Consider the following 12,919-nt stretch of genomic DNA (forward strand, 5'->3'; position numbering starts at 1 on the left):
TGGTGACTTGCTGGGCGTGAGCTGTCTTTCCTGTTCCACAGTTCGTTGCTGTGAAGCAGTTTCTCCAGATTTTTCTGTTTTTGAGACAGGGTTTTGCTATGGAGTCCTGACTTGTTTAGATGCTACGTTTGGCGCTCCTCACAGAGTTCCCCTCGCTGTGCCTCCCAAGTTCTGGGATTAAAAGTGAGCGTGCTTGCACCTGACCTTTTTATTTTTTTAAGACATTGTCTCTTTATGTAACCCAGGTCTAGTGGTGACATTTTGAGTGGGATATATATTTTTTTAATTTATTATTTTTTTCCTGTCCTGTGAAAGTTTATCCTGGGTGCTCACAATGGTTAACAACATTCTTCATCTCTGTTGGTCTTGCTCTGTAGCTCGGGCAAGCCTGGAATTTTGAGATTCTTCTGCCTCAGCCTCTTAGAATCTGAGATTACAGTTGTATGCCGCCACACGTAGTTCACTCCAGCCTACTCAACCCTCTGTTTTTTGGACAGGGTCTCAGGTATTCCAGGATGACCCTGAATTCACTATATAATCAAGGATATAACCTAGCATTTCTGATCCTCCTGCCTCCACCTCCCGAGTGCTAGGATCCCTGTGCCTGGGGATCGAGCCCATGGTTTCCCTCTCAGTAAGCACTCCGCCAAACTGAACTCCACCTGCAGCCTCTACACTTTGGATTCCCATAATGCTTCCTCAAAGGCTATGGGAATGTCTCCTGGAGGCAGGCACACCCCCCTAGCCCCTAGCCGAGCTCTTGTGCCAAAACTCATCTTCCTTCCGCAAACAGAGGGACTCAGATCAGTAATGGACCCAAGTCAGAAGTCTTTCCCAATGAGACTCGAGAATCTATGCAGATGAGTCCCCTTCCTTCAGGACACTAACTGTGTGGGGTGTGAGGATAATTAGGTGGCTTGTTGTGATCAGAATTTGTCAGCAGCTCACATCTGGTTGTGAGTGACTATGGAGAAGGTACGGCTGCAGAGGCTGGGACAAGGGTGGCAGAAGCAGCATTCAGCCCTGAAGGGAGATTTACGCTGGCAAGGCTAAGTTCAAAAGGCGCTATTTAGGGCAGGAGCAGAGGCTGTGGGCAGCTCTAGGCAACAGCCGATCCTGGGCAGCTGCTGCAGGGGCGGAGAGGAGCAGACACAGGAGATGTTGATGAGAGAGGTGTAGGTGACTGGTGTCTTACAGAAAACAAGCTGCAGATGGTGGGACAACAGCTGGCAGAGGTGGTCCCACTGGCTGGAGGTGCGCCAGCAAGGGAGTGGACCAATTAAGATCCAATGGACTGGCCGGGCATGGTGGCACACGCCTTTAATCCCAGCACTTGGGAGGCAGAGGCAGGCGGATTTCTGAGATCGAGGCCAGCCTGGTCTACAAAGTGAGTTCCAGGACAGCCAGGGCTGTACAGTGAAACCCTGTCTCGAACCCCTCCCCCCCCCCCAAAAAAAAAAGATCTGATGGACCGTTTCTAAGTTGCTCCTTACCACATCCATCCATGTTCGATCAACTCCAGCCACACTAGTCTCTCTATTGGCTTTGGCACACCTCCACCTCGAGGCTTGGCACTGGCCACCTGAATGCTTTTCTTGGAAACGGTCCCTTAAGTGTCACCTCCTCAGGAACATCGCTCTCCCCCTTATCTTTTCTGATGTCTTTCCCACCAGAATGCAAACTCTATGAGGACAAAGGTGTCGGCCTGTAGATGTAGGTGCCCGACATCTGGATCTGGGCTGCATGTGCCAGCCAGCCACACCCATGTATGCAGACTGGGCTGGTTTGAACTGGCATATACCTTATGTGTACAGTACACTCTAGATTTGTGTGAGAAAAAGAATGGGAAATATCTCTGATCCTTGCAGACACTGACGGACGGTGCGCTCAAGCGGGACTGTTTTGGATAAGTAGGTTAAAGAAAACAACACTACTTACATTAATCTTGCCTGTGTCGTTTGCTTTTTTAATGTGGTTGAATGAAAATTGGAAATTACATTGTAAGTATGGATGCGTGCTTTTAATCCTGGCTGTGGGAGACAGGGGCAGTCTCTGAAGTCACTGAATTTGAGGTCAGCCTCAAATTGAGGTCCTAGCCAGCCAGGGCTCTGTATCTATCTCAAAAAAAAAAAAAATTTCAAAAATCCTATCTCAGAAATCAAAATCAAACCTAAAAATTACATTGTGTCTCGTGTGCAACTGTATTGAATGTTAGTGATCTTGAACTGCTATTTGTTAAGTGACTATCTTTGAAAGGCAGCTGGACATCCACGAGTATGCTTGTGTGGAGGGCTCCAGGCTGTAGACCAGACATCCGAGAACCAGACTCGTCCACTGGGAGTGCGGGCATGGGCTTCAGCATGGTGATGGAGTGATGGAGCCCAAAACACTCACTATATGTCATGCCCAGATGGTACGCGGCTGGAACATGGGGTGCCTGACTGTAGCTCAGGGCAGAGAAAGCCATGTCTTGAGGCACGTTTTCTTCAAATGAGACCAAAAAACAAAGGCAGGCAGTGGGGGACGGGGTGAGGGGCAGGGCTTCAGAAAGTAAGACTGCACCCAACAGCATGTCTAAAACTGGCATCCCAAGTGGGCATGCTTGCCGGGGACAGAAACTTCAGGCTGGTTTGACCGATGGCAAGGTAGGGGTGGCGGCCCAACTAAGGGGAGCCTAGTGTGCAGCAAGCCTGGGGAAAAGGCTGGTTGTACCCCAAGAACAGGGAATTCCCCTATGGCCAAGTAAGGCTATGCGGAAAGCTCCCAGGTCAGGGATGGGCATACAAAGGCCAGAGGAAGGCTGGTGTGGGGTAGAACGAGCTGTTTGGGGTATGGTGGCTAAAGGCAGGGCCTGGGCAACAGATCTGACAGAGCCAAGGGTGCAGGGGAAGGCAGCCAGCCCTGCTCTGTTCAGGGTTTAATCACTTGGTCCTGGTGAGGGTATTCAGAATGGCCACACAGGTGACAAAGGAGGAATGCGGGTGAGAGGACAGACAGAAAAGGGTGACAGAGCCATGTGGCATCTCTTTGAAAAAAAAAAAAAGTCGGTGGCACACACCTTTAATCCCCCAGTACTTGGGAGGCAGGGGCAGGTGGATTTCTGAGTTTGAGGCCAACCTGGTCTACAAAGTGAGTTCCAGGACAGCTAGGGCTATACAGAGAAATCCTGTCTCGAAAAACAAAAACAAAAAAAGTCTGGGCTAGTTGCAAGGGAATGGGGACCCAGAAACACCTCTCTTTGAAGGGCAGCTTTCCTTGAGGACAGAAAGGAGTCAGTCACATTTATAGATTACAGGAAACAGTGGCTGGTGGGACCAGAGATGAAGTAAGCAGAAAGCACAACACTGTTTCAAGTCGAGCCCCACCCCTGTCAGCCTCCACGGTGGAGCTTAGCTACCCTGCCTAGCCACTGGGCTACCCTGCCTGGCCACTGGGCGCAGAGCACAGAAGATGACTGAACAGGACTGTTTGCTGTCAGTTCCTGTTGGGGACAGAGCTGCCTCACAGGTGGCTGGGTTAGTGACTGACAGTGGTGGCGGATGCACACACAGAATGTATGTGTGTATAGGTGTGTATACAGAGCTAACACAGGACGCATGCGTACCTGCATCCACACAGAGCCCTCAAGGACATATATGTACATGTCTGTGCACGCAGGCATGAACTCAGGTCTCTATCGCCTGTCACTCGGGACGTGTATACTTGTAGACACACGCATGTGCGAACCCTCACAAGCATACACATGCAAATACACACAGCTCATAGTGGTTTACAATGCTTGAGCAGCCAATCCATCTGAGTGTGTCCAGTGTGCTTGTGTGCAGAGCGCTCACGGAGAACCACTTTTCTCTGAATTAGCAGGGAACCTGGGAATGTTGCCATCACTGTTGATTTTTGTCCCCGGTGCAACAATCATGTCACCCACGGCCGGTTTGCCTCCTCTCAGAGGAGCCCTTGGCGTCCTCCCTTTCCGCAGGGATCACAGCACCACCGAGGAGCCTCCCTGATTTACCACGGCTGCTGTAACCAGCACTAGGAAGTGCGACACCTCCCCCACCCGAACCCTGGCGGGCCCCTCTGCTCATCTTCTGCTCAGGCAGGGTCCTACGCAGTATTTCAGAAGCAAAGCCTTCTGCCTCCAAGGACCCGGGTGCTGATATCCAGCCTCCGATCTCGCCGCTAGATGGCCAGGTCCTGGCGCACAGTGGCCAGAGACGCTTTGCTGTGGCCGCTGCCGCCTTCGCCCTCGCTGTCGCCGGCCGGTGAGCGGTGCGCGTAGGCTGGTGGGCCGAAAGGGTCGGGGTCCCCGCGCTGCGATGGCAAAGAGGGCGACGGCGGCGGCGGCGGGAGCAGCTTGGCGCGCTGGCGACCCTTCCAGAGCAGGTGACCCAGCTCGGCCACGCTGAGCAGCGCCGACAGCAGCCCGACGGCGAAGTAGAAGACCACGAAGACGGTCTTCTCGGTGGGCCGGCTCACGAAACAGTCGACCGTGTGCGGACAAGGTGGCCCGGCGCACGCGTAGTGCGGGTCCACGCGGAAGCCGTAGAGCAGCGCCTGGCCGCCCAGGAAAGCCAGCTCGGCGAGCAGGCGCAGAGCCACGCTCAGCAGGTAGCAGCGGCGCGCGCGGCGAGCGCGCAGGGCGCACGGGGAGCACGGCGCCTCGGCACGCCCGCGCGTGCACGGCGGGGCCAGCTGCGCACCACCCGCCTCCTTGCTGGCCTGGTGCATGGAGTAGATGACGAACAGCACCGGCGGCGCCGACAGCAGCAGGATGTGGAAGAGCCAGAAGCGGTAGTGGGACACCGGGAAGGCGCGATCGTAGCAGGTCTGGCGACAGCCGGGCTGCAGCGTGTTACACACGAACTCCTCCTGCTCGTCCTCGAACACCGCACCTCCCACCGTGGCCAGCACCAGGATGCGGAAGATCAGCATGATCACCAGCCAGAGGCGACCCACGAGCGGCGACTGCAGCTGCACCGCGTCCAGCAGGGAGCCTAGGAACGCCCACTCCCCCATGACGCTGGGGACGAGGAAAGGGGGTAGTCACAGGCTGGGACGGGCTGAACACCCCCTAGCCCCCCGTCCCTCAACAATCTCGGAGGGCGCCAGGGAACGAATATTTTCTGGGGTTTAATGAGTTAATGTCAGAGTGTGAGGATTGTCCATCCTCAGCTATGGGATTCCTTCATCTGGGCATAGAGGGGTGCTGAGGAGGGATTCCCCCCCCCCCCGCACACCTGGCTTGGGCCTGCTTGGCTAGGGAGACCCTAAGGTTCCCCAGATTCTAGGTTCTTCTTCAGGGCCAACCTTGCTGGTCTGGCTTTTTGTGCCAGGAGCAAGAGCAGCTACTGGAGTCTGGAATTCCACGTTCCTTCTGTTTGAGACCCCTGGGAGCAAGGGGAGGGCCAGGCCGGGTGAGCCCCCACTGTCTCCTTTCTCTCTCACCTCGCAGCAGGGAACGCCTTTCGGGGTTGGAGGCTGACACAGAAGCCTGTTTTTCCAACTTAGGATCTCTCGCCCGCCCTCAATCTTCCCGTCCTCTCCAACCTCAGCCAAGGAGACGGGCACAGCCCCCTCCACTCTTCTCTGATAGCAATTATCAAGCATCTCCTGTAAGCCTCCCCAGACACACAGAATACACCATGTCCCGTCCCTGTAGACCCTTAGTGGCCTCTAGATGTCCCCAACCCCACTTACCCGGGACCTGGGCCTTAGAGCTGAGCGGAGGACCTTGAGAGACAGCTGGGACCTGTCCCTCTGGGTCCCTCTTTCATTTTCCTTTTTGGCTTTGGCCGGGATGGATGATAGGACAAGTATGGCTGAGAGGGGCTAGCTCTCCCCCTTCTCTTAAAGGGACAGGGTGACCTGTGGTCCGGCTCCACCCTGGAAATAGATCCAGGGCCACACCCCTTGCTGGGTCCTTCCTGCCTTCTCTTTCCATCCCTTACCCCCCCATGCCCATCCCATAGCCATGTCTCCATCTGGCGATGGACTGAGGCTAACTAGAGCAACATTTTTTTTTTAAATTGAGGGAGCCAGAGAGATCAATCATGGGAACCCTATCTCCTGGCAGACTCCCCAAACTGAAGACTAGGTCCACCACAACCAACTGACCCCTCTTTTGAAGGATCTTGTGGGCCAGAGGGAGATAACCTCGGCTTTTAGGGGACAACAAATATGGCTTTTTTTTTTTTTTTTGGCTTTTGGCTTTTGGTTCTGCCACTATTGGACCTTGGATGAGCCATTTAGGTCACTTGGGCTAAGATCTCTTGGTCTGTCACCTGAGCCAGCTAAACTCTAAGATTTTACTTTGTTCGGAGACAGAGTCTCGCTGTGTAGTTCAAGCTGGCCGAGACCTTACCGTATAGGCCAGGCTGCCCTTGAAGTAAATGATCCTCCTGCCTCAGCCTCCCAAGTGCAGGACATTAAGTATGCACCACCACACCCGTCATAGTCGCCCATCTTAATGACCATGTCTCAGCTGTGTTACAGAAACCCCAAACGCAGTGCTTGGAAATACTCCGTGAGGACATTGGGAAGATGTGGAGATAGCTGGCTATCGTGGTTAAGCCAAAGCTTAACTAGTCTTTCCTTCTCAGCAAAGTCTAGGTTTACCGTGAGGTGTGTGGCACCTCATAAGGTCAACAGCAGTCAGAAAAGCTTCCGCCAAGGATTTTCTAATATGGAGCCGGTCTAGGTGCGGGGAGATGCGGGACCATGATAGACAATCCACGGGGACCCTAGTGGGCCAGGAAGAGGGACTCCCGATTTAAGATGGTGTTTTTCTCCCTTCTGTCTACCTCAGTCACCAACTCATTCAGTCTTCAGCTACCCCGGCACTATTTACATCCTTACAGCCAGGGAAACCGAGGCTTAGAGAGTCACACATGCGCAGTCAGTGAAAGGCAGACCATGAACTCACACTTGGCCTCAATGGTTCTGGAGTGCATGCTCGCCCTCTCTTTACCTGGGTGGGGTCTTGCGTGGGGCTGAGGGTCCCAGCACTGAGGTGGGCTGTGCGTACTCCTGTGAAGGGATAGGTCATTAGTCCTCATGTACTCCGTGATATTTTCTCTCCCAGTCAGTACAAAGATCTGCATGGGTGTCTGTTAACAGTGGGTCCCCTAATGGGAAATGTGTTCTCTACTGATTGGCTCAGTCAGGGGTCTAGCCCAGCCTGGAAAAACTTTTTGTTAACTCCAGCTTGGGTGTGCCCCTGAACGTTTCCATCCTCCTGCAGGGTCCCTTAGAAATAGGCCTGGGTGTGGGGGCGCTACCCTGGATAAAATCCAAGAGAATAGCACGTGCTGGAACCCCACATTCTGAAAACAGGATGTGAGGTGGAGCACCGGCGACCCCTGCCACTCACTTCCGGCCGAGCTGCCGTCTGCACCCTGTCCTCAGCTATGGAGGCTCAGGGTCACATCTCTTCTTTCCTACCTATCCAGGAATGGTCCCAGCCCCAGCTCCCATTGCTCCTGCTTCGTCAGGCTGGAAAAAGCCCACCAGACCCCACCCCACCTGAGCTCACCCGACCCCACCCTGTGTGGCTCTGCAGGGAGTGGGATCGTGCCACAGAGACGGCTAGGGTGGGGCAGCAGATGTAGAGCCACTGTCACTCTGCCTTGTCCCCCACCTAGCTCCCCATGCCAGAGGAGAGTCTACAATCTCTAGGACCCAGTCCCCTTCCCAGATAGCCGTGGGCAGCCTGGGAGGTGTTGCTGACAATACCCAGAGCTGGTGGCATTGGCCCTTCTTGGCCCTGCTTGAAGAAGGTCTGGGCTGAGAGGGTTCCTCTGTGTCCCAGACACCTCAGTCTGGCTGTGGAGCCATAGTCCCGCATCAGTCACAGGTGGACATACACAGGGGCGTGGACGTGTTCGTATCTAATAAGTTCATAACGGTACCGTAATTGACACATGACAGCATTTTTTGAAAATGAAACAAATAAGCAAAAACAAAACAGAAAAACAACAACAACAACAACAAAAAACCCCAAGGCCGGATGGAATCACTCCCAGCCTGCTCAGTAGTATTGCTATTTTTGAACGTAATTCCTGCTTTCTATTCCTTCCTGCCTTTCTCGTCTGTACTGATCATTAGAGATTTTGTCTGTTCAGCTAAACATATAAGCGAGGTTAGTGGTGGGACATTGGGCGCTCCCTTCTATGTCACCCCCAGCACCTAGAACACTTGGAGCCACACTAGACACTGAAATATCCGTTGGTTGGCTAAAAGGCAGTGAGCGAGAGGGTGGCACAGTCAGAGCGTCCCAGTTCCCTGCCGCCTGCTCTCCCTGCTCTCCTGGACTCTGTCCAGTAAGTGTCCCATTCAGTATGAGAGTACCATGCAAAATGTACAGGCCTGGGCAGAAGGGCCAGCTCCCGAGTGGGGTCAGGGGCTTGGGTGGGGAAGTGTGTGTGTGGGGGGAGTCCTCCAGCATTTCCGGTCCTTCTGTAGCCATAGTCAAACCTGCGCGGCTCCTGAGTATAGGCACAATGTTATGTGCATACTCTGTAAAAATTATCTTTATATTCAAATGCCGATTTCTCTGCCTCCGTGTCTGGTTGCAATGCAGTCCGGGCACTGGAATGCTTATTCTCCTGCCTCAATGTTGTGTCTTCCCATTTATTCTCTGACTTGTCAATAAGAGCTGATCAGCCAAAAGGGCTGAACTTCCCTGGAGAGGAGGGACAGAGAAGGAAGTGGGGACTGGACAAGGGGAGAGAGAGTCTCAGCGACACCATGAGAAAACCCTTGGAGCCCAGAGAGCTGGGATTCTGGCTGGGAGGTACAGATTAGCTTAGAGGATTAAAGTGGAGTACCACTGCTCAGTTGTTGTGCCCTTCAAGCTTGTTAAATATAATAATCCAGTCTTAATCATTTGAGAGCTAGTTGGGTTAAGAGGAAAACTGTAACAAACACTTATTTAAAAGCCACTAACACCTGAGCCTTTGAACCTTTCCCATGGCCGTATGTCCCCATCATCCCGGGACACCTCGCCATGGCAGGGCCTTGGCTTCTCTACTCTTGTATGCTGCAGTTCTCACAGTTAGAACTCATCTCCGTCTGCTTGGATACCCGCTTTGGCTCTGGAATTCTTCATTGTTTGGTTTGGCTGTAGTAGCAAGAATACCAACTAGTGGCTTAATTAACCAAAAGGTAGTGTCTTCCTCACAAAGAAGGACAAAGGACTGCGCCATCGTGCAGTAGACACCATAGGGTCATTGCCAAAACCCCGCTCCACGTGATGTCTCCGGAGACTTCAGGGTCCACAGAAGGCCTGTGTAGCAAGCACTCTCACACCTGAGACATCTTGCTGATAGGCCCTCTTCTTTTTTTTTTTTTTTAAAGATTTATGTATTTATTATATGTAAGTACACTGTAGCTGTCTTCTTCGTTATGGATGGTTGTGAGCCACCATGTGGTTACTGGGATTTGAACTCCGGACCTTCAGAAGAACAGTCGGGTGCTCTTACCCACTGAGCCATCTCTCCAGCCCAACAGGCCCTCTTCAAAAGGTTTGTTTCTAGGTTTATAGATTTGTGCGTGAATGTGTTTACACGCATGTGTGCTCCTCTCCGTGTGTGTGTGTGTGTGTGTGTGTGTGTGGTAGGGTGGGGGGAGGCCACAGCATGCATGTGGAAATCACAGAACAACTTATTTCTCTCCTTGCAGCATGTGAGTCCCGGGCACTGGGGTCAGGCCATCAGACTGAACAATCTCACTTCCTAGGCTTTATCTTTTAAAAATTTATTATTTTATCTTCTTTGGTTTTTTGTTTTTTTTTTTTTTGAGACAAGCTCTCTTTACATAGTGCTGATCGTTTCTAAAACTCACCATGTAGACCAGACTGGGCTCAAACTAGCAGAGCTCCTCCTGTGTCTGCCTCCCAAGGGCTGGGATTAAAGGTGTGTGCCGTTATGTCCAGCTCATCTTGTAAGCCTGGACTGGTCTTGAACTCATGACAGTCCTCTTCCTACAGGACCAAGTGGCACTGAGTGTATGTGTGTGCTGTTATTAGGGGCTGAGTTTAGGGCCTTGTGCATACTGAGGGGACACTAATCCAGTAACCTGTATTGAGCCTGTGCTTGACTCTTCAAGAAGCATCTTTCGGCCGGGCAGTGGTGGCGCACGCCTTTAATCCCAGCACTTGGGAGGCAGACGCAGGTGGATTTCTGAGTTCGAGGCCAACCTGGTCTGCAAAGTGAGTGCCAGGACAGCCAGGGCTGCACAGAGAAAACCTGTCTCGAAAAACAAAACAAAATAAAGGAAGCATCTTTCGGGGCTGGAGACACAACTCAGTGAGTTTATAGAAGGCAGGGCTGGTTACCAGTGCCCACACGGCAGCTTACAACCATCTATAACCCCAGAACCAGGGATCCAAGGCTACCTTTTGTCCTCCTCAGGCACCAGGTACGTATGTGGTGTACATTACATACATGCAGGTTAAATACCCATAAACTTAAAAAGTAATGAAAATCCTTAAAAATTTCTTTTTCAGAGTCGCTCTCCCCAAAGCTCAGAATGGCTGGTGTTTATGAACTTAAGATACAGGCTGCAGGTGGTAGGACAAATTGGTAAGTCCTATACTCTGGATGTTAAAATAGGAGGTAGGTTCAAGGCTATCCTGAACTACAGAGCAAGACTGTGTCTCAAAACAAACAACAACAAGCCCCTGCATCTCTGTGTGTGTATATACAAGCAGCTGCATTGCTGCACACTGCCTGGTCCTAGCTGTCATTACCCAAGACTTAATTTCCTGTCGTTGGTGTGGTCCTGAGAACACTCTGAGGTCTTTTGCAGCATCTGCTGAGGAAGATGATTCGGGCAAGGCTGAAATCAGCTCCAACTGAAACCAAGGCACCAGAGGACCACAGCCACATCTACATCTTCCCTGGCAGGGTTTCTCCATCCAAAGGGCCAAGCCTGAGATGGGTCTTAGAAAGTTCACCTGTAAGCCGGGCATGGTGGTGCACGCCTTTAATCCCAGCACTTGGGAGGCAGAGGCAGGCCGATATCTGAGTTGGGAGGCCAGCCTGGTCTACAGAGTGAGTTCCAGGACAGCCAGGGCTACACAGAGAAATCCTGTCTTGAAAAACCAAAAAAAAAAAAACCAAAAAACAAAAAAACAAACAAACACCCCCTCCCCCGCTCCCCCCCCCCAAAAAAAAAGAAAGTTCACCTGTAGACTGGGCTTCCTCTCCTCCAGCTAAAATGACATTTTCTGGTACATCTTCTGATTTGAGGATATATTGGGGAAACCTGAGGTGAGTGACTGTGACATTTTACACCAAAGAGACACATCTCATTTTCAAGGAAAAATGTAAGAGGGAGTGTAAATAAAACTGGTGTTTGGAAAGACAGCTCTTCAGTTTATAAAGTTAATCAAGGGACCCAGAGGCCCCAGTGCCACAAATTCCACCCATGGTGAAAGAAAAAAAAGTGTGAAATGGATACATTCTATACAGTTCATAACAGCTTTACTCATAATAGGCCCAACCTGGAAACAATCCAAACATCCATCAACAGGTGAATGGATAAACAAACCCGTGGCAGTGGAATAATACTCAGCAATAATAAAAAGAATTGATTTTTGTCTGTTTTGAAAAAGAAACCACTGATACATGCAATTTAGGGACACTTTAAATTCTATTTAACATTTTTATTTTAAAGGCTTTGCATTCACTGTGCTTGTTCATTTCTTCATATATATGTATGAATATATATACAAACACACGCATGTATATGTATACACACACACACACACACACACACATCTCCTGGTGCTTGCTATGTAGATCAGGCTGGCCTCAAATTCAGAGATCCACCTGCCTCTGCTCCCCAAGTGCTGCGGTTAAAGGTGTGTGTCCCCCTGCCTGGCTTTATTTTGTATTTTATGGATGAGTGATTTGCCTGCACGTATGTCTTTGTGCCTCCATGAGAGCTTATCCCCTGAGGAGGTCACAGAAAGTATAAGATCCCTGGGAACTGGAGTTACAGATAGATTCGAAGCACCATGTGGGTGCTGGGATCTGAACCCTGGTCCTCTGCAAGAGCAACAAGTGTTCCCAACCACTAAGCCATCTCTCCAGCGTCCTAATGCTTAGTTCTACAAATCATTATTGTGGGCTAGGGATACACGCCCCATGGAGAACGTGGAGGTCGGAGGACATTTCTGTGGAGTCAGTTCTTTCCTCCATCTCTCCAGTCCCTGAGACTTAAACTCTTAACTGCTGAGCCACCTCTAGCACTGTTGTTTATCTGTTTACTTTTGAGACAGGCTAGATTCAGCCTCTTGGTACTTCTTAAGAAGCGCTGGGGGGCTGGTGAGATGCTGGGGCTGGTGAGATGGCTCAGTGGTTAAGAGCACTGACTGCTCTTTCAGAGGTCATGAGTTCAAATCCCAGCAACCACATAGTGGCTTACAAACACCCAAAATGAGAAACAAATAATAATTAAAAAGAAGGCTGACAAGATGGCTCAGCGGGTAAGAACACTGCTCTTCTGAAGGTCCTGAGTTCAAATCCCAGCAACCACATAGTGGCTCACAACCATCTGTTCAGCTACAGTGTACTCATATACATTAAATAAAATAAAAAAAAAAATCTTAAAAAAAAAAAGTGGGAGTTGGTGAGATGGCTCAGAGGCTAAGAGCACTGACTGTTCTTCAGAAGGCCCTAAGTTCAAATCCCAGCAACCACATGATGGCTCACAACCATCTGTAATGAAATGAGATCTGATGCCCCTTCTGGTGCATCTGAAGACAGCTACAGTGTAGTTATAATAATAAATAAATCTTTTTTTTTTTGTTTGGTTTTTTGAGACAGGGTTTCTCTGTATAGCTCTGGCTGTCCTGGCACTCACTTTGTAGACCAGGCTGGCCTCGAACTCAGAAATCCGCCTGCCTCTGCCTCCC

General features: G+C 51.0%; 1 protein-coding gene across 1 annotated transcript; it reads right to left on the bottom strand.

Moving 5' to 3' along the window:
* Positions 1 to 3,154: 3,154 nt before the first annotated feature.
* Positions 3,155 to 5,772, bottom strand: Gjd3 (gap junction protein delta 3). The gene is made up of 2 exons (XM_021175411.2): positions 5,698 to 5,772; positions 3,155 to 5,020 (listed from the first exon to the last, which is right to left on the bottom strand). The coding sequence occupies exon 2, from the start codon at positions 5,014 to 5,016 to the stop codon at positions 4,180 to 4,182; it is 837 nt and encodes a 278-aa protein (XP_021031070.1). The 5' UTR covers positions 5,017 to 5,020; positions 5,698 to 5,772; the 3' UTR covers positions 3,155 to 4,179.
* Between the last annotated feature and the right edge of the window lie 7,147 nt (positions 5,773 to 12,919).

This window comes from Mus caroli, chromosome 11 (assembly GCF_900094665.2).
Source record: "Mus caroli chromosome 11, CAROLI_EIJ_v1.1, whole genome shotgun sequence".
Lineage (NCBI taxonomy): Eukaryota > Metazoa > Chordata > Mammalia > Rodentia > Muridae > Mus > Mus caroli.

Coding starts and splice junctions, on each gene's coding strand:
- Gjd3 (XM_021175411.2), bottom strand. CDS start 5,016: ATGGGGGAGTGGGCGTTCCTAGGCTCCCTGCTGGACGCGGTGCAGCTG.